Here is a 27823-nt window from a genome sequence, read left to right as displayed (position 1 = left end):
CACATACAGCTAAATCGACATACTCGCACACGAGATAGGTCGAGGGTCTACATAAATTGTGGTTTACGCATCGAGCTCTACGCTACGTGTCGGTGAGCTGTTTTGGTCAGACCCTGTCCTGTCATAACTGAAGTTGAACTGAATATAACCATTGAAAGCAATATAAACACTGTCAGAATTGAAATATTTGTCATCTTAACTACTGGCGACATTGTGATTTGAGCTTAACTGAAGACGTGATCAGTACAGAAGAAGTTTACTATCAAAACTGCTGAGATTGCAAAAGATAGAAAGGTGAGCTATCTAAGTTTTATTTGCTTGAACGTGTATTAACTACCGTAGGTTATGGTGTCTTTAATGCAATATAGAGCAGCAGTGGGGTTACATGACGTTCATTTGAAGGCCAAAGAATACTCGGATCGTATGAAAGGGAAATTCTGGTCTATGCTGTTGTTTATGTTTTACCTGGAAGCGATATATCTGCCAACATTAAAAAGAGTAATCCGTTCATGGCAAATGGCTTATTACGCTAGGCTTTGGTTTACACAAATTTGTCTTTATCGTTTCTATATTCCCTTGTTGATTCGACTTGCCAATGATGTTGAGATGAATCCTGGCCCTTTTTACGTTGTGAATTCGTCAAAAACTGTCACGGCTGACTATAATCAAGGTGATGTTGCACTGTTTGGAAGAAATGCTGGCAACCAATGCGTAGCGATGTGCCTAACTGCAGTTGTTTACAATTGTAAAAATAATGCATCGTGGTCAAGAGATCAGCTAAATGAAGTTTTGATTCAAGGCAATGTGCTTTATTCTCATATTAGCAAGTCAGTAGGGAAAGACAGATTGTTGCTATCTGAGATTCCATCTGCATTGTCCATAAATGACGAAAACTTTTCCATTAATTTTAGCAGCAGTTTTGCTGGCGATTTACACATGTCTGATGTAAGAGACTGTTTTTTCCCATTGCAACATGTACTAAATATGTTAATAAAAGACTATGATGCCTTTCTGTTGACTGTTGAAATCAATACGGTTGCTATTATTATTGACAACAAAGGTAATTATAGAATTTTTGATTCTCATTCACGAGATATCCATGGTAACATTGCTGCAAATGGAACAGCAGTACTGTTGGAATTTACTAGTGTACAGGAAATGGTGCAGTATCTGCAAAACTTCTACAGAGAAAAGAATGTAGTGCCATTTGAAGTGTTGGGTATGAAAGTTGAAAATTTATCAGTTAATCAAAACTGCAGGTACACAAGTTCTAGTGCTCTAAGTGTACCATTTTCTACAACAGATAACACTGTAGGGTGCCAGGGATCATGCAGTCAAAGTCAATGTCACAATTTTGAATCAGACATAAGAAAAGAAAATGTAGTTAACAATAGCAGAAAGAGAAAACAAGCACAATCAGAAGAACACAAAGAAAGCTTGCTGATGTTTAGAGAAAAGAAAACTGCAAGGAAAGAAGCTGAAACATGTGGTGAAAGGAACAATATGTCACAAATGTATAGAGAACAGTATGATAGAAAAAAAGCAATTGAAACCAAAGAGCAGAGAGAAAATAGGTTAAGAAAGCCCAAGGAACAAAGAATTAAAAAAAAGAAAATTGAGAGCAAAGAACAAAGAGAGGATAAATTAAAGAAGCATCGAGAACTAATGAGAAAAAGACGAGAAACTGAAACCGAACAGCAGAGAGAAAATAGGTTGAAAGAGAGAAGAGAACGATATAGGAAAAGCAAGGAAACTGAAACCAAACAGCAGAGAGAAAATAGGTTGCAAGAGAGAAGAGAACGATATAGGAAAAGCAAGGAAACTGAAACCAAAGAGCAACGAGAAAAAAGATTAAAGACAAAAAGGGAATTAAAACAAAGAGTAAAGGAAACTGAAACTAAACAACAAAAAGAGGAGAGGTCGATTAAAAGAAGAGAAGCTTACAAGGCCAAAAAGGGTTGTGATAATGACAAAACACAAAAATCTTGTGATGAATTGGTTGTTATTTTTCGTGAACTGGTTGCTTCAGGGCCAACGTTTGTTTGCACATGTTGTGAGCAGTTATGGTACAAACATAGTCTTGTCAGAACTGATACTGTACTAAAACTTAATAACGAAGCTGTATTAAGATGCATAAGAAAAGATGAACAGTGTTGTACAGCTCAATGGGTTTGTCATACATGTTATAATCACCTGAAGCAGAATAAAGTGCCTCCATGTGCAGTCCAGAATAAAATGAGTTTTCCACATAAACCTGACCATTTAGACTTAACAGAACTAGAGTGGAGGCTTGTATCACCACGATTGATCTTTCAAAAGATACACGAAGCAGCTAGGGGAAAGCAATATAAAATTCATGGCAACATAGTGAATGTTCCTGCTGATGTTGTTAATACTGTGAATATCTTACCAAGACTATCAACTGAAACAGACACTATCAAAGTGCAGCTTAAGAGAAAATTAAAATACAAGAACTATGTCCTGTCTCAAAACATAAGACCATCCAAAGTTTTTGAAGCAGCTAAGTGGTTGACTGAAAATGGTGCACTTTACAAGAAAGAAAGTATCAAACTGGACCCAGATTGGAATGGTTTGTTTGCAGGGTCTAATGAAAATGACATGTCAAATGATAGTGCTTGCAGCAGTTCAAGCAACCTTACAGAAAACAATACACCTATAGCTTCAATTAAGTCACTGAATACCACTGTGCAATCTTTTTCAGATCACAGTCGATTGCTTTCATTTCAATTTGGTAAAGTTTTTATTTGCCTTGACTGTGAACAAGTTTTAATAGACTCAATGAATTTAGAAAATCATCTTTTGTATGATCATGGAGTAGAAACTGATACTGAGTGTTGTGAGGAGAGTAACTATATTCCATTTTTTCATAAAAATGACTGTAATAGTAATGAAGTGGTTTTCTTTTGTTCTTTGTGTAGTGCCTGGGAAAAAGAGCAATCACTTTTTAGTGAACACATGGCCATTGTACATGATCTACCACCAATGGAAGATGATGCATCCTCTCAATTCAGTGAAGCAACAGCTAATGTAAGTACTTCCGTTGTGGTCAAACTGTTCAGATATAAAATGCTTGATCCCAAAAATGTTGTTCTTGTAGAAACATGTTTGAAAGGGTATGGATTAGCAAACACTATTTCTCTTAAAGCGTTAGTAGGTATACCAGTAACTTTGAATGTATCAAGATGCTTATCTAGTGCAACAGATGTGCATTTATCTAGTAGAGATCTTTGTAAGGATTCCTGTCCAACTGAAATGGAGGTAAATGACCCTTGGAATGAAGTGGATGAATCTGAAATGTGTGCTGGTACTTTGGACACAATGTTAACATCCCCGGACTTTGTAGAAGATTGTGAACGTGAAAAGGTTTTGAACTTTGCACCAGGTGAAAGCAATCATCCAATTAGTATTTTCAAAGACCAATATTGCGAAGAGCTAGCATATCCTGGTATATTCTGTGGTCACGCAAGAGCAGATAATAAGGAAAGAAATGTACCTGTGTATTATAGTGACATTTGCAAATCAGAGTTAAGGCGTTCTGATCGTAGAGTTGCTCAGTGTATGGAAAATATTTTCTTTAAACTGAAAAAGCTGCAAATGAAAATAATTTTAGGCAAGTGCCAGATTGCATTGCGAAAGCATAAAACAAATGGAAAGAGACTAGCAGCAGGCGAGTTAAAAAAAGAAGGTGCTTTAGACAAATTAGTTCATTTGAATGAAGGGTACCGATTTCTAAGAGCTCTTCGTGGTTCCCCACCATACTTTGAGAAGTCTAAGAGAGATCTATTTGCCATGATAAGGCAACTTGGATCTGCGACACTTTTTTGTAGCTTTTCTGCAGCTGAAACAAAGTGGAATCATCTGTTAAGAATGTTAGGTGAATTAATTGATCACCAAGTATACAGAGATGATGAATTAAATGCCTTGTCATGGGAGGAAAAGTCAAGGTTAATTCAAAGTGATCCCGTCACATGTGCAAGGCATTTTGATTTCCAAGTTCAGCAACTAATTGTAAAATTTTTGCAAAGTGATTGTGCACCACTGGGGAAAATAGCAGATTGGTTTTATCGAGTTGAATTTCAACAACGTGGCTCGCCACACATTCATATGCTTTTATGGATTGAAGGTGCACCAAAGTTTGGTGAAGATTCAGACGAAAAAGTTTGTGAATTTGTTGATAAAATCATTTCTTGTTCAAAACCTGCAAGTGGCTGTGAACTAGATGAATTAGTTTCTCGTCAAGAACATAAACATTCATTTACCTGTAAAAAGAAGTTTCAAAAACAGTGCAGATTTAATTTTCCTCAGCCTCCAATGAAAAGCACTCAAATATTGTATCCTTTAAGTGACATTGAGAATACAAGTCTTTTGAATCAACACAAGGCTACTTGGAAAGAAATCAATGAAAAACTTAATACTATGAGGGAAGGAGAGAATATTTCATTTGAAAAACTTCTTAATGAACTTGCGGTCGCTGAAGAAGAATATATTCTGGCTATTCGATCTTCCCTAAGTAGGGCAACAATTTTTTTGAAACGAAAGCCAAACGAACTTCGAATCAATAATTATAACAAGCACTGCTTGCTTGCATGGAGAGCAAACATGGATGTCCAATTTATCCTAGATATCTACTCTTGTGCAACATATGTTGTTTCTTACGTATCAAAGGCACAGAGAGGTATGAGTGAGCTTTTGAGAAAAGCATGTGAGGAAGCTCGAGAAGGAAATTTGAGTATTAAACAGCAAGTGCGTGACATCGGTAACAAATTCTTAAACAATGTTGAAATAAGTGCACAAGAGGCGGTATATATCGTACTTCAGTTACCAATGCGACGCTCCTCTCGTGAAGTGGTGTTTATCAATACAGCTTTACCAGATGAAAGAGTGTGTCTTTTGAAATCGATGGATGACATACAGCAGCTAGAAGATGAGTCTGAAGATATTGAATCAGGTAGCTTGATAAAAAGGTATACTAAAAGGCCATCTTGTCTAGAGAATGTGACATTAGCTGATTGGGCCGCTTGGTATGACAATAGGAATTCAAACCTTAAAAATCTACAAAAATCCAAAAATACTGATGTTGATGGTTTGCCATTAGAAATATTTGATGATGATAACAATGAAGATGATGTTGGTAAAGACATTACTGATACATGTAGCAATGAGCTGACATCAAAGAAGGGCAAAAAAGAACCTCAGAAGCGGTCAAAAGCTAGGGTAATAAGAAGTGTATGGTTTAATAGAGAAAGTCATCCTGAAAAGCACTATCGTGAGCTGCTAATGTTATTTACTGCTTGGAGAGATGAAAATACTGATTTGCTAGGAGACTGTGAGAATTACATGGAGAGGTGTCAGATATTGAAAAAACAGATAAATGACCAAATGGCTCAGTATGCACCATGTAGTGAACAACTAGAGCAAGCATTAGATGATGTACAAACTATAGAAAGCACTGATGATATGTGGGATTGTGTAGCTCCAAACACACAACATGTAGAACTGAGTCACCTTGCAGAAAATGAATGTCAACATGTATGCAACACAGAAGAAGTAGGGAACTATGATCTTTCTGGAGATCTGGGAATTCCTGCTAGTACTACTAGTAATTATGAACATAATATCTCATTTGATGAATTGCCAGATGAAGAGTATAGGGAAGCTGTTCGTTCTCTAAATGTCGAGCAGTTAAATTTTTTCTACCATGTTTTACACCTTGTGAAGACAACCAGTGAACCCTTCTATTTGTTTCTTTCTGGTGGCGCTGGAGTTGGAAAATCTCACTTGACTAAAGTACTGTTTCAAGCAGTTTACAAATATTTAAACACAAGAGCTGGTGTTGATTTTTATCAAATTACAGCTATTCTAGTTGCTCCGACTGGTAAAGCTGCCTATAATATTCAAGGAAGTACAATCCATACAGCATTAGCAGTGCCAGCAAACCAGTCCTTAAAGATTTATAAGAAGCTTGATGCCAGTCGTTTGAATTCCTTGAGATGTAAATTTGCTGGTTTGAAGATAATTTTCATTGATGAAGTATCAATGGGCGATTCCAGAAAATATCCGTACCATACCACGGACGGCTTTTTGGAAATCCGAGGGCAAGGGGGGGTTCATTGAACTGGAATTCCGAAGGCATGGGGGGATACTTACGATTGGAAATTCCAAAGGCATGGGGGAGTTCCAGGTCTTGGATTTCCAGAGGAGAAAACAAGAATGTGTTCCTTGAAAATGCTTATTTTGTGGACTACCAAGTCGCAAATAAAGCACGAACTGACACCGCGTAGGGGAAGCAGGATACAAGACAAGTATCGATCGATCAGGCATGTGTTTGCGTTCATTTACAAAAGAAAATCGCTAAAATGTGGGTTCTACATCAATCTTCAGATGCCTTAACTTTGATGAACTTCTTCATTCGCTCTTTGTTTTCTTGTCAAAGCGGATCCACAAATATTTAGTCCATTCAGTGGAGTGGGAAACTCTTTTGCTACGCTTCGAGACGCCATTTTGAAGCACGTGGGTTGGGTGCGACTGCTGACCGTGAAGGCTCAAATCCAAGATGGCGGATATGTCAGTGCACTCGATCGTATTATCTTCCGAGTTTACACACGTGCTTCACGCGATATTTTTATTTTAATGTTCTGCACCAGTTTGGGGCAATGTAAAATTAATGTAGGTTGTATCTGTTGAACAAGGGTAAGGAGAAAAGTCTAATTTTTTTTACATTTTTATCCCAGAATCTCTCGAGTCATAATGACTGTCTCTATGTACAGATCGAGTCATTTGAAATAATTTGATGTAAAATACGCCACATTGGGCGTATTTGCGAACCCTGACGGGAATTGTAAAGAGCTTGACTAAAAAATGAAAAATCTGAACGGGAGGGGGGGGGGTTAATGATTATGGAATTCCGAGGACATGGGGGGATAAAGAATTTTGGAATTTCCGAAGGCAAGGGGGGCTAAAATATGGAAGCCGTCCGTGGTATGGTACGGATATTTTCTGGAATCGCCCAATGGTAGGAAATTCCATGTTTAATATTCAAATTAACAAAAGACTCCAAGATATCATACATGTAGGTACAGATAATGATTTTGGAGGAGTGAGTATTATAGCAGTTGGAGATTTGTTTCAACTTCAACCAGTATTTGATGGCTATGTTTTTGAAGATTTGGAGAATGATTATGCTCCTTTAGCAGCTAATCTGTGGCAGAAACATTTTCAGATGTTTGAATTACATGAAATTATGCGTCAAAGAGAGAGTCGCGAGTTTGCAGAAATTCTTAACCGGCTGCGTGAGGGTATTCACACTGAGAATGACTTGAATATACTGAGAGCAAGAATCGTTGAAGATCCTGATCAGAACTATCTCAGACATGCTCCCCACCTATTCATTCAAAATGACAGAGTTGATGAGTTTAACAAGTCAGTTTATAATTCTGCAGCTGGCAGAAAATTTATTGTCAAGGCAGTTGATAGTGTCATTGGTGCTCAGTCTGAGGAATTAAAGGCACGGCTATTGAAACAGGTTCCAGATGATCCACGAAAAACTATGCAATTAGCAGCCTGTCTTGCAATTGCAGAAAATGAAAGGATTGAGGTCTGTCAAAACATCAGATTGGATGATGGTCTTACGAATGGTAGTGCAGGTTTAGTGAGATTTATTAGTCTGCTATTAAAATTCTGATTGTCCTGATGGAATTGTTTGGGTTGAATTTGATCATGCTAAAGTTGGAGAGAAAACTCGGAATGAAAATAGAAGCCTTTACAGTGATAATATCCAGCAGAGTTGGACACCAATAAAACCTGTTTGTGTAACATTTTTTGTAGGAAGAGGTAAAGCTGCTCAGATCGTTCGAAAACAATTTCCTTTACGGCAATCTGCAGGAAAAACTATTCACCGTTCTCAGGGTGACACTGAAACCAAGGTTGTAGTTGATCTTACTTCAAGAAGAGCTATTCCTCACATTCATTATGTTGCATTAAGCAGAGTTACTACCATTGATGGATTGCATATAAAGAATCTCAATGAAAAAAAGATAACTGTGAGTAACAAAGTTAAGAATGAAATGCAGAGATTGCGAACAGCAGCTTATCTTCAGCCGTCTATAATATCCCTTGCAGACATTGGTGAGAATTTTGTCAAGATAGTCTTTCTTAATGCACGTTCTCTTCACAAGCACATATCAGATGTGAAAAATGATTTCAATGTTAAGGCAGCAGATATAAATATCTTTGTTGAAACTAGATTGTGGGTGTTTGACCAAAATGACGAATTTGAAATTAATGACTTCTCCTTGTTTAGAAACGATGCATTGTTTGATAGGCAGTTGCATACACAAAGACCATTCTATGGAACTGCAGTTTATACCAGAGCTCAGTGTTATGATGAATATCCTAAATGTCAAAATATGCATGGAGTTGAAATAACAATTATTAAAGTTGAATGTCTGCCAGATGTTGTTATTGCTGGCATTTATAGATCACCAAAAGTGCCAATGAGACATTTGCTTCAAGCATTGAGAGAACTTCATTCCATTATGTCAACAGAACGTTTTCATATAATACTTGGTGATTTTAACATTGATTTTAATGATGGTGTACAAAACAGCAGTATACATAATCAAATGATTGTAACATATGGATATAAACAACTTATTTCAAGCTTTACCACTGATAACAGAACTACAATTGATCACATTTATACAAATCTAAATGAATCAAGAGTCCAAACTGGTGTTCTCGAGACATACTTTAGTGACCATAAAGCTGTGTGGATAGCAACCAAAAAAGAGTAGAAACATGTACATTTTTGTAGGCTATAATGACTAGTAAATGATTAACCTTTTATGCCCCATCATCCACATACAAATTCTCCTGACTGATCTCCATACATTTTCGTATAGCAATTGTTTGGAGAATTTGTTAAAAGTTCAAAGCAATTTCCCTTTGGTGACCATTTTATTACAGTGTAATTCTCCTAACCTCTTCTCTTAATTTAGTATTGACATTGTGAGGAGAAATTTGTAATGATCACTATTAGGTCTTAAGGAAGCATAAATTACATGTAAAGTATGTGTTTCAGAAAGAAAGAAAATTTAAATGAATTTAGTATCTACTTGTGTTACATTTTAAGGTGTTGTAGTTCATCAGCCTTGGTGTCTAAATAAATTTGTGTAACGGCTCCTTTGAGTCCCTTGTGACCATTTGGGTCACACACCCCTCCTTGTGACCCTTTGGGTCACAAACCCACCATATTGCAACTGTACTTATTAGGTAAGTATACGAACAGTACACAATGTAGTTATTTGTTGTTCTGGTCCATGTAATTACACATGTATGTTAATAATGATCGATGTGACATCTAACAGGGATGTTGCTAAGAAAACACTAAGCCGGCTCATCAACAAGCCAGTTGGCTTTTATGGCCTTCGTAGCACTAAAAGTTTATCTAAGTCTTGGTTTTCATGTGAAATTTCAGCTGTATTTACCATAAGTAGTCTTTTAACCGGTGAAATTGGCTGGCAGCCGGCCGTTAGCGACATCCCTGCATCTACATGTACACGTAGTCGTGATATGTAAGTTACCGGTATAAATACATGTATGTTACCTCATAATATTGCACGTGCATTGTATTAGTTATTGTTAAAAAATTATTAATATTTTTAATTATTTTTTTTCTTTTATTATGTTTACAGAACAGAAATGTAAAACAACAAGAAAATGCACAAGATATAGTCTTCAGAGAATCCACTGATTGCCATGTTATGTCCAACACTTTCAATCTACATTATTATCTACAGATATTGAAACAACACACAGCAACAACCATGTAGCGGTAACATTCAAGTTGAAAAGAAACTGTGTTAAACATCTCCGGATTCACCAATGAAAAGACCCTTCAATCGGAGGTCTTCACTGGCTCACCACTGTATCAACTTTACTTCCTGGAGTCCACTTGTACTGTATGTGTGTATCACCTCCAAATGATAACATATCTTATTGGACTGTATATCTTGCATCACAGATTGTACAGTCAGTGTAGACAACTTTCAGCAGCATTTAAACAAGAGTACATCAAGATACTGTATCAACCTTACTTGCTGGACTTCACTTGTAGTGTCGTATTACCTCTAAAATGTAGTAACAATGTTTTGGACTTATTGGTCTTATCCTGCATCACAGATTGTATAGTCAGTGAAGACAAATATCAGCTGCATTTAAACAAGAGTTAATCAAGATGCATTATTTCAAGACAGTATTTTTCTGCCAAAGTTGTAACAGCTTCCTGGCTTTCTAGTACAGTTGCATACTATGTTGCATTCCATGTAACAAAGTGACAATGAAAGACATTTAGTTAGCATGGTTCAAGTTTAAATGTCAATTTTGTGATCAAAGTAGCTCAATATTTGCGTTTTTTTTAAATTGGTTAGAAACTAACCTTACCTTGGGATGCACAACTTAATAAAAAATACCATCCAAAGGAAATTATTGTAAAATTTTATTTACTTGACAAACTCCTTTCCCCCTTTTATAGCAAATGAGTCAGTCTCTAAACTATCAACTTTAATCAACGATGTCTATTTCAGTGTTTAATTACTTGGATATCTTTTGCTTTTTGGGCTCACATTTTCACTCACAACAATAGACCTTTTTAGCTTTGTGTGTCAATTGCCCATCACAAATCACACGATGCTCCCTAGAGAATTTCCTTTTAACTCTGAATATCGTGAAGTAATTCTCAAGGGTAACATCACATAGTCAGAAATGGGACAACAAACAAACAAAGCCCAAAAGGTCTATTCCCAGTCTGTCTGGGCTTCAAACATACTGACTTGCTATACTGAAACGTCACCGCCTTTGCATGCATTGCGTGCCGGTTATTTTAAAAAGTGCTCGTGGGTTACATAATAATGCTCACTTTTTCCCGATTTTTTTAAACATAGAATATTACATTTTTCAGATTTTCAGTTAGATTTTTCAAGAATAGAATATAACGATCAATGTTTGATGTCAGAGTACGGTCTCGAGCTATCTCTGCCTTGGCTGGCTGACTTCCATTGTTCCTTGATGACAACGTGGATGACACTCTCTCCTACGCAGAGGCCTCTTTCGTGGGGGAAGGCGAAAAAACACGGGGGGCCGGGGAGGAAGGCAAAAACACGAATCAAAGTCTCTTCGAGATACCGACTTTTTTTGCATGAAGTATGAGTCGAAGGTTTATCCTGTGCATTGTTCTTCGAACTTATCATTACGGTTGCTTTGTAGTTTAGTTTAACAATTTCCTATCTTCGCGGAGGAAATGCGGCCATATAATTTTGTCAAAAATGGCTCGTCCGCGCCGGGTATTTATACACATATTCCTCAACATTACACAAATAAACAGTGCAAATTTCACCGAGATCTGACAATTCTATACTTTAAAATTGCAAGGACCTTTCGAGGCAGTCGATTACGGCAGCGAAATTAGCAAATGAAACAGCAAAATATGCGTTCGACGCTTTGTTTTTGTGACGCCATATTTGAATTGTCATAGGTAGACCGCTGTTCAATGTGTTCAAGGCCGTATCGTTACGATTGCTCCACGAAAGAGCACGAAAAAAATACGGATATTTCCGACTACTGTCGGAGAAAACATTGCGTAAACAAATCGATACACTCAAGCTGCGTTTTTTCTGACTCGTCCCCAGTCGTCTTCATATAGCACGCGGCAATCTCTCCCTCCGCTGGAACGAGATTAGGAAATTGGGGGGCTGGATAAGGGGCTGGACGCTAGCTAAAAATCTGCGATTTTTTATTTGTTTTACACGATGCTCCAACCCAAAAAGCAGTAAAAATGATGGGTGTTGTCTGGTGCTTTCCTTGTGCTTTCTGGGTGATAGTAGTCATAAACAGCAAACTTGTGGGTAAGTAATGTCTTACAGCCTTACACTTTTGTTGCCTGATTTCCCTTAACCATATATAAAGCAATTCACAGTGGCTATTCGTGCAAAATCCCTACGCGGATTTCTCTTTTTGATTTTGTATTCCCCCGAAATACGAATCTCGCATAATGTAGATTATCAGAACTCTCCCAATACTGAACATGTAAGATAGCGTTCCATTCGAAACAAAAAACGAAAAAGGAATAAAGCATTGCGGTTGTGGTTCACGCTCTCACGTTAAAGGATTTGCAGGACTTAACACGTCGATCAAAGTCGATCATGGAAAACGTAGTCGTTGTAAAGGCGATACATGTTGTACTCGATATTTGTCGATAATTGTCAATCGACAAGTTTAACTTGTCGATAAAAGTCGATAATCACGAGATTTACAGCTAAGTTCGATTTTATCGACAAAACTGCAGACACACTTTTCAATCGGCTACAAACTTCAAGTGTGCACGGCAAGAGTTGTCTTGTCTCCTACATTGTCCTTATTGTCATCCTACATTGTCTCCTACATCCTCTTTGCCATGGGGTAGGTAATGTAACAAAAGAAACTTCGGGAGCCATCAGATCACGAACAATACAGTCGATTTACCGTTTTGACCATCTATCATATTTCCATGGTCCACGGATATATCCGATCTTCCATGTATGGCTTCTGATAAATACCCGGCAACACCCAAAAAAATTGCCATTTTTTCGACTTTTTTTGCTTGTTTACAAGCAAAAATGAGGAGAATAGCGTTTAGTGGACTCAAATCTGAACCGGAAGGGATCGCATTCTTGTTAACTCTCAAGGGAATACTTTCCGCTGTGGGTGGTCAAAGCGCGTGACTTGTAAGTGTCACTCTATAGTTGTGCTTCAGCACTTCCGTTCTTGTAGAAAAAACGTGACTTGTCAAATTTACAAACATTATATAAGAATCAAAAACGTGAGTAGCCCAAATCTTACGTCACATAACCAATTAAGAATGTAAGCGGTTCAACGCTCAAAGGCAGTGAAGTTTAAAACGATTAAGAACGCAATTTTTACTAGTACAAGTCTTTAGGCGCTAATATTAATTTAACCTAATTAAACGATTAACAACGCAAATTTGTACTCGTACAAGTCTTTCACACACTAAAACGTTGCCAATAGTTAACCAAAGGGAACTCATTTCGTGACAATTGATTATTTCTGCTGAGTTGCACAATTGTGCTTCAGCACTTCCGTTCTTGTAGAAAAAACATGACTTGTCAAATTTACAAACATTATATAAGAATCAAAAACGTGAGTAGCCCAAATCTTACGTCACATAACCAATTAAGAATGTAAGCGGTTCAGCGCTCGAAGACAGTGAAGTTTAAAACGATTAAGAAGGCAATTTTTACTAGTACAAGTCTTTAGGCGCTAATATTAATTTAACCTAAAATGATTAACAACGCAAATTTGTACTCGTACAAGTCTTTCACACACTAAAACGTTGCTAATAGTTAACCAAAGGGATCTCATTTCGTGACAATTGATTATTTCTGCTGAGTCTGCTGAGTTGAGTCCCTCCCCCCCCCCCCCCCTCTGCGTGAGTCGGACAACAATTTTAGTTTGGGCAAAGGCTTTGTATGGAGGGGACCGACACAATTTGAGGCCGAGATTCTCGGAAGGCTCGAAAAATGATAGATTCCAAACATTTTTGCTTTAGTAAGTGAAAACAGATTGAAGGTATCCAAAAAATGGCCCAAAATTGAATTTATTAGTCGAAGATCCGGCAATAACACCTTGATTCCCAGTGCAAAATTATTCAGGCTGCCGAGAAATTTAAGCGGCGGATAGCGAATTACTATCAAATTATATAATTGCGAAGGATTGCTTTATTTAGGCACCGGAAAGATCGTCGGTTGCAAGAAATTCAGAATTCTTCCCGAATTTGACAGCACTGATCGCCGGTCATCCGATCTGTTTCGACACATGATAGATAGAGGGCGAAAATATTATGCTATTCAAACGCCTTTCTAATGGAATTGACGGCGGGTTTGATTTTAATAAAGCTGTTATTTATCCCCATTACTATTACAGACTGCAGCTACAGCTGCCGAGCTCGATCAGTGTATATTAAATAGTATAATTTTTGCCGCGACAATTGTGTAGCGAAATTGACCTCTTAAAATATTCGGGTCAGGCAAGGGGACCGATCGGACGAGCGTTTCTTTGTGTAATTTTGTGGTGGCATAAATCTGAGGTTAGCTCTGTTGTGTTGGAAAATGTGCCACTAAGAACAGTGTAAACGTTTTGCATTTCTCATAAAAATAAATGTTTTCTTTCAGCAAATCCCGGCAGCAAATCGGGCCTTTATAATCCATTCAATAACTGAGAGTAAAACATTTTACACATTTATTGAATAATCGCTCTGTTTGACAAACCTTTTGTTTCAAACCACGGTTTGAGCTTTCTACGTTGCACAGGTAAGGCTTTCTCTCGAAATCCGAGCCAATCTGGCCATGGTTTTGTGAAACAATCGCTAAATATGCCTCCAAAGTGCCCGCCAACCATACATTGCTCTTACAGAGAGCGGTTTGTTTGTTTGAATTTTGACTCACACCGGGGGTCAAATTCTGTGACGTCATTAGTGCGCTTCGCTAATTGCAACATCATTAAATGTGTTAAGTGATATTTATAAGTGTTTTTGTAGCCTGTTGTGGAAGTAGTAAGTAAACGTTAAACGTTTCTTCTGCTCAGAAGTAAATGCATCGATCGCAATTAGAAAAATAACAGCAACTGTTTTGCTGGAAATTTAGTCGTTAGAAATGGCATGTGTAGCTGTAAGGTAAAGAATAACGCGAGGAGAAGCGGCTTTTGGTAATATCCAAACGAAAATTTACTTCTCAGTGTGGGGTTAAGATTGCGTGACGAGACAAAAGGTAACTCTGTCGTGCGTAACCTAACCTGCGATCAGGCGTTATTTTTCTGCATTAGGCCGAGTAGAAATCTTTCTAACTCGAAAGGAAACGACTATTTCGATTACTGACATGTTAAAAGCAAAATACAGCATTTACTCCGCGAAAATAAAAAATGCTTGAACTGAAAGACGTTTGAATTCTTCCATGATATGTTCGAACAACAATGCCCAGGATAAATCTTCTACTCATACTAACCTCATGCAAAAAAAGTCGATATCTCGAAGAGATCTTTGATTTCAGCTATTTTTGATTGGTTACAAGTAAAATAGATGATATGAGGACAAGCTTGTCACTCTCTTATCAAATTCTGCACATAGTTGTAAACTCTCAAGGGACTGTTTTAATTTCTCAAGGGATTATTTTAATTTCCCAAAGGTTTACTTTTCGCGGTGGGCGATGTGCCTTATTCTCACTAAATTTCGCGAGTACTTAATTTCGCGAAAAATCACAAGCCATATTTCGCAAGTACTTAATTTCGCGATTGTGAGAGGAAGGTACAATTGGAGTGTATTAAATTTCGCGATTTTTATCTATTCTTCAATATAAAGCTTTGACCTAGAAACTGTAACAGCATAATTAATAGGAAAGTTATCGTAAAAACAGCAAACAAAACAATATACCCATAACAAAACATAAGGTATTCAACAGTTTAAATCCCAAATAGGTTAATCTACGACTGCAAGAGCATGGTTTTGTGGAACTTGGCGACAAAGAACAGTTCGAACAGTGCGACTAATGAAGTGGAAGATAACTTACGGGCAACATTAAACAAAAAACTCCTAAACATGAAGCTCTGACATGTTAAAATAACTATGATAAAACACATCGAGTTTCATTATTTTTTTATATTAGTACGATATTAAATTTCGCGATTTTAAACTTCGCGTGTCCTTTATTTCCTGAGTATCAAATTTCGCGATTTTTTTCAAAATTGCGAAAATCGCGAAATTTAGTACCGTATTTATTCGGTTATAAGGCGCACTTGGTTATTAGACGCACTCCAAAATTGGCAACTTTGTCATGCTAAGTTTCCAAACTGAAAATTTACCAAAAAACACTCGGTTATAAGACGCACCATGAGTTGGAGAGCTGTAAAGATTCGGTGATCAATTTAAGGACAGTTCTTCTTACAGAATTTGAATTATTAAATGTTGTTCATACTCCTTGTCACAATCTTTGAGTGAAATGGTAATATTTCTTGATAAAAAGACGTAAATCCACTTGAACAAAACATCTTTCCATCGTTCATGCTTCGAATTTAGCTGCTTAGTAACCTGGCAGATGTGTAGTTTCCAGTAACTACTGAGTTTGTAGCTTGGTTACAAAGTTCTCAAGCATGCTTCGTATCGCTTCGTACTTTGTTTATCGAGTGGTTTTGAAAGATTCTCAAGCTTTTTTGGTGTTTTCCCTGTTTTCTAAAGTCATTTCCAACATTCCACGCTTAGAAAGGTTTGTTTCAAATGAGTATGCTTGATTTTCTTTGTTTGCAGTGCTTCAACAAAATGCTGGCACAGACACGCGTTGCTAAAACTTGTTTATACGTGACAATAAACTTTACATTGAAACTTGCTGTTTCTTATTATCGGTTTTCTTGTTCTAAAAGTCAATGGCCAACATTAAGTGTTTTCATTTTTCTTGTTTTATTTGTAAGTTCCGGTAAAATGGCGGTCATAAGATTTTGTTGGGCGAAAATACTCAGCTATAAGACGCACCCCAATTTTGGCATAAACTTCCCACAGAAAAACAGATTTTCCTTGAAAAAACGGTGCACCTTATAACCGAATAAATACGGTACTCGCGAAATTAAGTGAGAATAAGGTACAGTACCGCCTGAAATCATATGTACATTGGCACGCGTGAAGCACGAGGGCAGAACGTGTGTATTGCACCCGGGAAGATAGAAAACCGAAGTTAGAAATTCATCTCGGTCAAATGGACAAAAGCCGACACAAAAGAATCTGTTGGCTATTGTTATTTTTATTGTTTTCCTTTCAATGGATTTTTTTCTCACATTTACAACTTGCTCACGCCGTATTTAGCATTAAGTGTTGGGTGCGTGCTAGCATGAAAAGCTTTTGAATCGAAACTTGTCGCGTTGCAAAAGAATTTATTTCATTAAAAATGTAAAACTTGAATGAAAGCAACATCAGAAAACGAAATTCTAAAACGTCTGTAAAAGCACAACTCTCGCTACAGCCATCCGGAAATGAAGGAAGCGAAATATTTTTACCGCCGAGGTAATCTTATCTTCAGATTTATATCTGACGGTGAATCTTTGCTGGTGTGTAATGTGTGTAAACAAAGGTCTGTTTCTTAAAATGGTGAACATTGATTAAGATCGTAAACAAGTTTCACAGAAAATTGAGGAATCAATGGCATTTACTTTCAGGGGACGTATACAAAACATGGACCCCGGTCCATGGACCACCCCTGTGGACCCGGTCCATGGACCACCTTGTGGACCCAGTCCATGGACCACCCCTGTGGACCACCCCTAATTTTCGAAAGAAAATCAAAGTGTAGAATGGGGACAGGGTATGAATTGACGGCAGGTACTAAAACACAAAACAACGAAATGAAACCACTTAAACGAAATGACCAAAACCAAATTAGCGAAACCACTGAAACGACCAAAACGAAACCGCCGAAACGGTTGAAACGAAACATTATCACTGAAACCATTACCATTAGCGAGAGCTAACCGTAAACAGGCTAACCTGAGTGTTATTCAGGCTAACCAAAGTGCTATTGAGGCTAACCGGAGTGCTAATTAGGCTAGTAAGATCATAATATTGTCAAAATATTGTTAAAAACTGTGTAGCGCTTATTAGGCTAAGCTAGGCTAACTGGAGTGGCCAATCGGAGTGGGAGGCATGGAAGGTGCTCTCCGGTTTATAGCCTGAATAGCACTCCGGTTAGCCTAACTAGGACTCCGGTTAGTCTGTTTACGGTTAGCTGGTAAAGGTTTTGCTTGTTTCGGTGATTTTGTCTTGTTGTCTTTGTCACTCGTTTCAGCTGTTTCAGTTGTTTCGGCGGTTTCGTTTTGGCGGTTTAGCTTGTTTTGGTCGTTTCGTTTAAGTGGTTTCATTTCGTTGTTTTGGGTTTTGGTACCTGCCGTCAATTTATACCCGGTCCCCATTCTACACTTTGATTTTCATTTGAAAATTAGGGGTGGTCCACAGGGGTGGTCCATGGACCGGGTCCACAAGGTGGTCCATGGACCGGGTCCACAGGGGTGGTCCATGGACCCGGGTCCATGTTTTGTATACGTCCTACTTTCAGGGAATGTGTTATCTTTCAGGCGACAAACGCTGACAATTGTGATTATGCAAATGTTGGCTTTGTGGTTCAGCAAGATTTTTTGCCGATAAGAATTATTTCGAGCCGATCAAAATAGCTATTTTCGGCCAAATCTTTAATCTGACGCTGGGTTATCCGTGTTTCAATATTAATAATTGCGTTCGACGAAGGAGAACGCAAAGTAACCTAATTTCGCCCTGTGGTTTTCGATAGCTGGTGTCCTGTGCACGGTTTTATGCAGGAAAATTACATATTCCTGTAAGGAGACTAGAATGGCCACCCCGGTAAAATTTTGCAGGGGCAAGTCTCGGCCGGCAAACTGGTAACCACAGATAGCCTAGATTCATGCAAAACAAGATGGCGTCGCAAACTGAGATAAGAAACATTTTTTGCTTGAAGAAAAGGGCTAAAAACGTGTAGCCAAACTAGAAATTTGGCGGAAATTGTCATGGAGAACATTAGAGATGGCGTCGCAAACTGAGATAAGAAACATTTTTTGCTTGAAGAAAAGGGCTAAAAACGTGTAGCCAAACTAGAAATTTGGCGGAAATTGTCATGGAGAACATTAGAGGGTTATTATCCAGGGTAGCAGAGTCGTTGTCAGCCATCGAACGGCATAAAAAGAGTTGAAATCGAGTAAGTTGATGTGTAGTTTTGTGGGGAGTTCGTTCGTAGGTAAGCAGCGTGTTTTCCTGCAATGATTATATGTTGCACAAAACTACAAATTGTCATAGTATTACATGCAACGAGAGTGGGTTTAATAAGGATCAAAATTGTTTTCTCGCTTCTTAGATTTTGTGTTATATCGTTATTTCTAGAAATGCTAGACATTTTAACGAGGAAGTCGTATATTGAATGTTACATTTATATGTGTGCAGTGGATTACTGTATGAATTATGTCTGTATTTTGAAGTATTTGTGGAATTTTAAATCGAAGCGAAAGTATTTCCGGCAGAAGTTTGTGGAAGTTTAAAGGCAGGGCTTAGCCAAAGCAACACACACTGGGGCTTCAAACAAGTAGTAGTTAATTATGAAGGAACAAATTAAAGATGCATAAAAGTCGTTTAAATCCAACCGATAACAAGTCAAGTGAAATAAGTACTTATTTTTGTGTACATAACAATTCTTTTTATGGTGTAGACGAAATGATCGCTTTTATCAACTAGTGCATTTGTGGTTTTGTTTATGTTTTGTGAGTTTCACATCAAAGTGCCAGGAGCGAATTCAATTTTATTTACATTTATTCTGATATCAATAAGCGAATGTCAGACAACTAGCCCCAGACAACTTGCCCCCAATTTTGCTTACGAGTCATTTGGCTAACGAACAGTTTGCCAAAGTTGTCTCTCTTTGCACACGCTTTAAGAATGAGAAATATTCAGATTTTCACTCTCTTTTACCAAAACACAAATGGGGACAAATAATATTGTCTTAAGATTGGGGGCGAGTTGTCTGGGGCGAATTTTCTAGGGGGCAAGTTGTCCGGATACCCAATAAGCTTTTGCCATTCCGGTCATTATTTCAGGTTCTTTTTCTTCTTTTAATCACAATCACGACTTGTGATGAATCATTTGAATGGCTTTTATTAGGTAGCATTCATCCAAAGCAAAATACTGCTTTATCATATCAAGTACTAGTTCCCCCACAGACCATATTTTTTTGCCTTGCCCCCCGTTTGAAGCCATATTTTTTTGCATGACACCCCTCAAATCCGACCAGCCCCCTCTCCTTACAAAAAATGAAAGGTCCCAAAGTTCACAAAGTACAGAGTGCTAAAAACGTTGCTGGCAAAGAATTTATCTTTCCTTCGCCGAAGGAAAACAAAAACAAGATGATGTGGCTCTTCCAATGTGGTTTTAATGCAGATCACTGACTTCTTGAATGATCATGGACTTTGTGCGGCTTCTTAAGACTTAACAAAGCAAAATGGTATTGTACAGTGTTGATTCGAATTTGGATAGGATTTCTAGAAGGATCGGTTAAGCCATCAAGTCAAAATTTGACTGAAAAAGCTGCCAGCCAATGACTAATTCAAAACTATCATTTGAGTATAAGTAATCAATAATTATTTCTATGCACAATCTTGCGCCTTTTAAGTTTTCGATATTTTGTGTTATACACGGCAATTTCTTGTAAAGTTAACCTTGAATTTTGTTAGATTGCGCTAAACAGAATAAAAGAAAAAAAAGATCCTGTCGATCGTGCAATGGCATAAAGCAATAGTCGTCACTCAAAAAATTAATGGCAAAAAAAAAAAGAATGTTGAAATTTAGGTTATTTTGACTTTTAATAAGAGTAATAGTTAATTTATATATTTGTAAAAAAAAAAAAAAAACAAAAAAAAATTGTGTAATATTTCTTTATTTTGTGACCCTCCACGGGAAAACAGGGAATAAGGTGAACGCACGCGCACGACACGGAAGCAACGCGCTCGCACGGTCCAAACACAACATGTTTGTCGTGCGATTATGTAAATTAATACAATTGATTTCCAGCAACGTGCTTGTGGCCTTTGTTTGCATTTGGCTAACACGGTAGAGCTTTTTGTTATAACACGTTAGATTGGCACGGTTATTTTCAACATGGTAGATTTCTTAACACGCTAAGCCTCTTAACAAAAATTGAAGGTTTAAGGAGCAGGAGGGCATTTTGCGTACGCATGCGTGCAACCGCTGTACAAAGACCGCGTGATCTTGGGAATAAAAATGGCGCGGAAGATTCAAACTTTGTTTTTTTTACTGTTTATCGTCACATAATTTAATATAGACGTAAATTTCGCTAAGAAAAGTGTCTTGTGTGTGGTAAGGCTCTTATAAAGGAGATTTTCTGGCCTGCTTCGGGATCGTTGTTGCAAATAATGGGAAAATATGTGGGACAGGTAGGAAAGCCTTCACCGACAAAAATCAAACAGGCCGTAAAAAGAGGAAAACATTTATCCGTGTGCTGGAGTGTGTTATATTAGGATCAAAACTTCACATTAAATCAATTGCTGTAATACAGGCAGAGTGCGAGCAATATTATAGCTTGTCGGGAGATTTTTTTGCCTAAAGGGACGGCCAACAAAGAAAAGGGTTTTCCCTGAGGGGAAAGACATATTTGGGTGTTCTGCACATGATAATGCAGCTCACTGATGACTCTAAAGCAAAGCCAACTTGGCCTCGACTGGCAAACAGGGTTTCCTGGAACAAGAACTGCAGTTCTTTAAAACACATTTAGGCGACACGGAAGTAAAACAGTCGTTATAACAGAATGAACATCAATCTTAAAGAAATAAACGTTAAATGAAAAATTGAAAATAACATTGTTTATAGTTAAAAATTATTTCTTTAGACATTTTATGCAGCAGTTATTAGAACGTTTCTGAAAAATATACATATCGCTTGTTTGTTTCATGCAATTTTTTGACTGGTGATCAAGGCTAGATTTTGATAAAGGAGCCGAAAGCGTACTAATTAACATAGTAAAATGTAAACAAATAGTCTACCAGCAAAGAATTACCATAACACTTTAAAATTAAGACCGATCGCAGTTATTATTTTCTTGTTCAAAAGAATAATTGTGGTATCATCGAAATGTGAAGTTATTTTGACCAATGCTCAAGTTTAAGAAAATAATCACAAACGATTAGTTTCTCTGTTAGAATAAACCAGCGAGAACGTACGTTAAAGAAAGCTAAAAATTTCCACAATTGACCATTTTTTAACGCTACCTTCGCAGCATTAGACGATAGTTTAAGTACTTCAGGCTCCATATATCATCGGTAGGCGCTGGAGATCAAGGCTAGATTTTGAGATTTCTGCATCGGAAGAACGATTGAATTGCAGTTTTATGACAAATCTGAACAAAATCATGACCACTCGCTCAAACCCGGGATACTTGATTATAACATCGTTATAGTAGTTTAAACTGCTGTTTTATATTAATTTTTAGTACTAAGTAGCCGTAGCGCTTTGTCCGTTTAGATCTTCCGGCTATTAAAAACATGGGCAAGGCATTTAGGTTCTCGACATTCGGTCGCCATTTTGTCCACGTGCAATGTTTAATACACATAGCCAAAGTCGATCAGATAAACAGCACGCCGACACCAAACTTTGCTTGTTGTTGTCAGAAGATAAAGCAAGGACTCTTAGTATTGTATACAGCAGATAAAACTTAAAACACGTTTTATTTTGAGTTAGAAATTAGTCCATAAATTGTGGAAAATATGTAAACAATCGATAGCAGAACTTCTCTGTCGTGCGCACTAGTCCATATCGACGCATGCGCACGCAAAATGCCCTCCTGCTGTTTAAGGTTACTGTAGACCTTCAGGGGTGTCTTTAGGAAAATCGTTCATATGCGTGTTTTCACAAAACCTTATCACTGTAAAGCTAAAAGAATGTAGAATCTAAAGAAATAATTATTTTAAAGATTTAGTCTTATGGTAAGCTCGCGCAAGCCTTAAACCACAACACTGAAAATGTTTGCTAAATTGAATTACCTGCTTTTGTGTTTGCACGTACGACCAAACAAACTGGACAGCATCAATCAGCAGGTAATGGACTACAAAAATGTGTGAGACTTTTTGGATACTCCTATTGGTTGCTAAGAAAATCTATTGTAAACTCAGTGATTAGAATATTTGCCGATCTTTGTCACCTAAAAAGGCGTAAAACGCAAATATTTGAAATATTAAAAAAGCCTCACACACTTTGGCGCGATAAAAACCAAGGAACATTTTGGCCAAGTTTTGTTAAAATCCGTCAAATCTACATACCCTATTAATTCGCTTGAAGCAGTGGAATCCTCGCAAAAATAAAGCCCGAGTTTTTTGCTCCTAAAGATTTGCAAGCTTATCACACCTCATCAAAGTGTTTGTCAACACGGTCATGCCACCGACCAATTGAAACACAAGCTTGCGTCCTCAGAGACTCCTCACCAAAATAGTCCATTGAAATTCACTAAAAACATTAGTTTGCAATCAAATCATGGTCGAATGATTTGAACGTGGCTCCCAACCGTAAATTTGGCCTGAATATTTGAAGTACTAGCAGCTAGATATGTGGAAAGTAAGGACTACTAGAATGGATTCTAACACGGGAAAAAAAGGAAAATGAAGCGCTAGCAGACGGGAAACCAGCGGCGAAAATAGCAGCCAAAATCGGCTTGACCGGCGATCCCAAACAAAGTGCTGTAGTGGGGATGAATTGTTCGGTAAAGCTTTCCCTTGAGTGTTATTGTTCGATTTGTTCTTGAGCTCCAACTGAACATCAATGTGCTTCTGGCTTTCTTCTAATCTCCCTCTTTCATTTTCGTTTTCTTTAACACGGTTTTCTTGAGAAATTTCGTCCAAGTTGTGTTTTCTCTTTTCGACGAACTCATATCATTTTTTTTTTACAGACTTTTGCATGAAAATTCACTGATCCTTGTGGCCTAACCCACGCTAAAAAGCACAGCTCTTTCAATGTAAATAAATTATTCAAATCTGCGTAACTCGAGTCGCCGGATGAAGTTTACCGCGAAAAATGTACGGAGCACCCCATGTGTATTAAGGATTATAACACCTTTTGCTATTTATTAACTTTTCAAAAAAGAAGTTTTTCCTCGATATCTTGCGATCATTAATTTAACAATTTTACATTACTTTTCACCAAACTATAAATCTGTGTTTAAGGATTAGAATGAGTAAAGAAAAAAAAAAATCGCAAAATTTGGCCTCTGAAGGTCTACAGTAACCTTGACACGCTAGACTTCTTAACACGGTAGATCTTAACACGCTAGACTACTCAACACGGTAGATTTTTTTAACTCACAAGACTTGTTAACACGCCAGATTTCTTGCATGCAACTTACTAGCCAGATAACATTGCTGGGAGAGTCGTTGTTTTGCTCTAAATACATTGTATCATTGCCTTTCTCACCTAAATAATGCCCAGCTTTTTGTAGCGCCGTTTGCTTTGACATAGAAAAGACAACAAGGAAACACTGACACTGATTTTATTGCTTTATGCAAAGTGGAAAGAAAACAAGATAAAAATTAATTATGAGGGCGGTTATCCCTTTGCGGTTTCCAAACAGCCATCACATACTTACGCGGAGTCGGCATGAGTGCTTTGCGCATGCTCAATTGTTCAGTTTCCATAGTTACTTGAGCGTCACGGTTGGCCTGCAAAATATCAATAACATTTTTTGGGAAGCAACGAGTGATCAAAATCCTCACACTATTATTGAATCTCAAGAGCAAGACTATTCATTTCTTTGCTACGAAAGTGATTTGAGTCATCTAGAATCTGTTGTAGAAGCCTATTTCAACCCTAGACCAGTGGAGGATGACCTTGGAGATGATGACTCTGTACAGGGCCCATTTACATGGAAAGAGGATGATCCTAGCACAAGGATCATCCTCCTTTCATGTAAAATGGAATGATCCTAGTGCTAGGATCATCCTTGTACTAGGATCATCCAACCGCCATATGTTTTCAGCTTTCAGTTTACATGTGAATGGTTGCATTTGGCCCTAACGCTAGGATCATCCTAGCGCTAGGACCATCCTATCTGAGATGAGGGATGATCCTACCGCTAGGATGATCCTAGCGTTAGGGCCAAATGCAACCATTCACATGTAAACTGAAAGCTGAAAACATATGGCGGTCGGATGATCCTAGTACAAGGATGATCTTAGCACTAGGATCATTTCATTTTACATGAAAGGAGGATGATCCTTGTGCTAGGATCATCCTCTTTCCATGTAAATGGGCCCTGTAAATAATTAAAAAAGTTTTGTTCATTGCAAATTCATGAATGTGCCCGTGCAGGCTAAAAAAACTTTTGCACATTCAAGCCGGAGTGAAGTTCTATTGTTTTAGTTCTAGTAAGCTGTAAATAAAAAAGTTTTGTTCTTTGAAAATCCATGCGCCCTCACAGGCTAAAAAAAACTTTTTGCACATTCAAGACGGAGCGAAATTCTATTGTTTTAGTTCTAGTGAGTTGTCTATTTCTATCCTGGACCCTGGACAGGTGGAGGATGACCTAGAAGATGATGAAGTTTTGTTCATTGAAAATTCACGAGCCCGCACAGGCTAAAAAACTTCCCCGGGAAAGTTAGGGTTTTTTGACACGGTTATCGTGTTAACATTTTGCACGCATTAACATGGTGACCATGCCTGATGACCGTGTCAGGAAGACCGTGTATGTTATCTTCGGAAGCCACCTAATCTTTGAGGTAGCCAAATCCAAGTTTGCATGACCAAAAAAAAAAATCATTATGGCTGATAAACCTTATCTATTATCTGCTGGAAATCTACTCGAACTCTGTACTGCTAGATGCCTTTCCAGGTGCAATTTTATGTGAGGTCATTGCAAGCATGAATACCCCAAATTAAAAAAAAAAGAAACAAAACAATATGTCTAGTAATATTGTCAAAGTCAACCTTGTTTTTTATTTACACAGCAACTCAGGTGGAGTTCACCTCACGCTACAATGGAAATGCTGTTATAGGATACCTTCACTCTGCAGTGAATTTTTCTTGGACCCATACTGGTGAACTAAGACTAGTTGAGTGGGGAACTAAGCGTAGTGATTCTCTTGATCTGGATCAGAAGCTAGTCTCATTTGATATTAATGGACAACTACTGATCCCCCCGAATCTACCACCTCAATATAGTGGCAGTGTCAATGGCAGTTGGGATAGAAGTACTGGACAACTAACGTTTACTCTGGCTTCAATAAAAGAGGAGGATGATAACACAATTTTTCTGTGCAAACTTTCTCCTAAGGACCTTCTGATAGATGACCTATTTGATACAGTACAACTGATTGTCAGAGGTGAGTGCTGGGCTACAACTTAAGGTGGTAGGCTGGAGTTTAACAGGTCCATTTTGGATGGAAATTTCTCCAAATCAAGAACCTGGCTGAAGTAAAAACATTTCAGGTTAAGACAGTAAAAGTTAAGCTTCAGAAAAATTGATGTCCAAGGTGACAATTATCACACCTCAGATGTCAAATCCTATTTGAATAGGGGCTCACATATGCTGTCCATATGCTGCTCACATCTCAAAGAAAACTCCTTTAGCTCCGGGCTCCCGTGAAAAGTTTCTTTCACACTTACAACAACAAACCAAGCAAATTTCATCCTGATATGATAAATCTATTACTTTGTTCTGAAAATACCTTTCAGTGCGGTCTGTGTAGGCCTTGTGGTAGTTTCTTGCCGATATCACATCACGAGATCGTGTTAATCGGGCGCCATTTTGAAATCTTCGTGGAAAATTGCTGTTCGAAGTGTTTGTGGCAACACATGACCGATAATAGCACGAAGAATGTCGAAAATCTACGATCTTATTCGTCCTTTGACGAAGTTCAACATGGCGGCGTAAACAACTACGTAATGCATAGCAACCATGTGAAATTGAGACCTCGGCTAATGGGCACAGCGGATAATATGCGTACTGAATTACTGCGCCCGTATCCCATGAAGAATCTCATGCTGTCGGGGCTAAAAATTAACTTCAGTGCTTGGTCGCCACTCTGGTCAGTATCCCTGAATTCTTAGTGGCCAGGCCAAAAAAAAAATTGGCCCACAAATTTTCTCTATACTAACACAAAAAAATTAAAAACCATTTTTACATGAAAAAGACTCACAGCTTTTACCTTTAACTAACTAAACCTAGTGAAAAGTAAGTGTATTATATCGAGCAGTGTTGAGTGAGTTCAGTTTGCCGATGTTCAAGTTTGAAAAAGTACCGGATAGAACTCTGGGTAAGTCTGGAGTCATGTGTCAATATTAAATAAACTGGCATCTACATATCAGAGCGGTCTAAAAACTTAATCACAAATGGCTTTGAATTTTGTACTTTAGAACTAAACTTTAAATATAATTGACAAACTTAGAGTTGAGGAAAGAAAAGAAAGGTACTTTAAGGAAAGAACAGTTTATTGTTATTGTTATTGTTACTCTCTTCATACAAATGAAGTCTTAGTCGCCCTTCGGGTGATCAAACCTCAACTTTTAGTGGCCCTGGACACTTTTTAATCACCACTGGCGACCGTGCGACGGCCAAGTTTTACCCCTGTGCTAACATGTCACAAGTCCCAGAAACGAAAAAAACAAACATGATATAGCCATCAAATGGAGCCAAAATACCAAGGAACCACACAAAGGACTTAAGTTAAGTTTATTTCTGCCATCAACTTTTAATTCAAGATGCGTAAATTGCTTTGAACGAATGATTTCGGCTTTTAGTTGATATTTCACAATGATTGATAGTGTAACACAATGCCGCTTTGTAAACCATTTTAGCTTTTTTTATAGAATACATTGCAGACTCTTTCACAGGAAAGGTGCAGCGGACCTGAACTTCCAAGATGTAGCAAAGCTTTTCAACGGCAAAAGCAGACGCAAATCAACTTTTGGTACGCGTCACACAATAAATTCAATATGGCGGCGCAAAGTGCCGGCCTAGCGACCGACTTTAGGCTTTAATTTTTCCACACATAGCCAGAATGGAGCGCTTATCTCTTGGGATTGTGAATAAATCTACGTTATCTTTCAAATCCTTGAATGTTTTGATTTGTTTAATTTTCGAGCCAAACTCCAGTCAGAGTACCACCTTAAGCAAGTAAGTTTTTTATGCCTTACAGAGTTCTTCCTTAAGTTTTACAGGCTGGT

At 37.8% G+C, this 27823-nt stretch overlaps 2 protein-coding genes across 2 annotated transcripts in view; both read left to right on the top strand.

Annotated features, from left to right (window-relative positions):
* The first annotated feature begins 300 nt into the window (after nt 1-300).
* Nucleotides 301-10152, top strand: LOC144664195 (uncharacterized). The gene is made up of 5 exons (XM_078525306.1): nt 301-2644; nt 3224-6025; nt 7095-7682; nt 7846-8568; nt 10043-10152. The coding sequence occupies exons 1-5, from the start codon at nt 346-348 to the stop codon at nt 10150-10152; spliced, it is 6522 nt and encodes a 2173-aa protein (XP_078381432.1). The 5' UTR covers nt 301-345.
* Nucleotides 10153-11845: 1693 nt separating this feature from the next.
* Nucleotides 11846-27823, top strand: part of LOC144662822 (immunoglobulin superfamily member 10-like) — a 36966-nt gene continuing 20988 nt past the window's right edge. The window contains exons 1-2 of the mRNA XM_078523772.1: nt 11846-11921; nt 25606-25980. Of these exons, the coding sequence (XP_078379898.1) occupies nt 11852-11921; nt 25606-25980 (445 nt within the window). The 5' untranslated portion in view covers nt 11846-11851. The remainder of the gene's footprint in view (nt 11922-25605; nt 25981-27823) is intronic.

This window comes from Oculina patagonica, chromosome 8 (assembly GCF_052425735.1).
Source record: "Oculina patagonica isolate OP01 chromosome 8, crgOcupat, whole genome shotgun sequence".
NCBI lineage: Eukaryota > Metazoa > Cnidaria > Anthozoa > Scleractinia > Oculinidae > Oculina > Oculina patagonica.
The sequence above is the reverse complement of the archived record's forward strand: the minus strand, read 5'-3'. Positions and strand labels throughout refer to the sequence as shown.

Bases quoted from the DNA above. Each gene is read 5' to 3' on its own strand.
- LOC144664195 (XM_078525306.1), top strand. From the start codon at position 346: ATGGTGTCTTTAATGCAATATAGAGCAGCAGTGGGGTTACATGACGTT. The intron at 7,683-7,845 runs GTCTGCTATTAA...CATTTTTTGTAG, and splicing joins AGGTTTAGTGAGATTTATTA to GAAGAGGTAAAGCTGCTCAG. The intron at 8,569-10,042 runs GTTTTCATATAA...CTTGCATCACAG, and splicing joins TTCCATTATGTCAACAGAAC to ATTGTACAGTCAGTGTAGAC.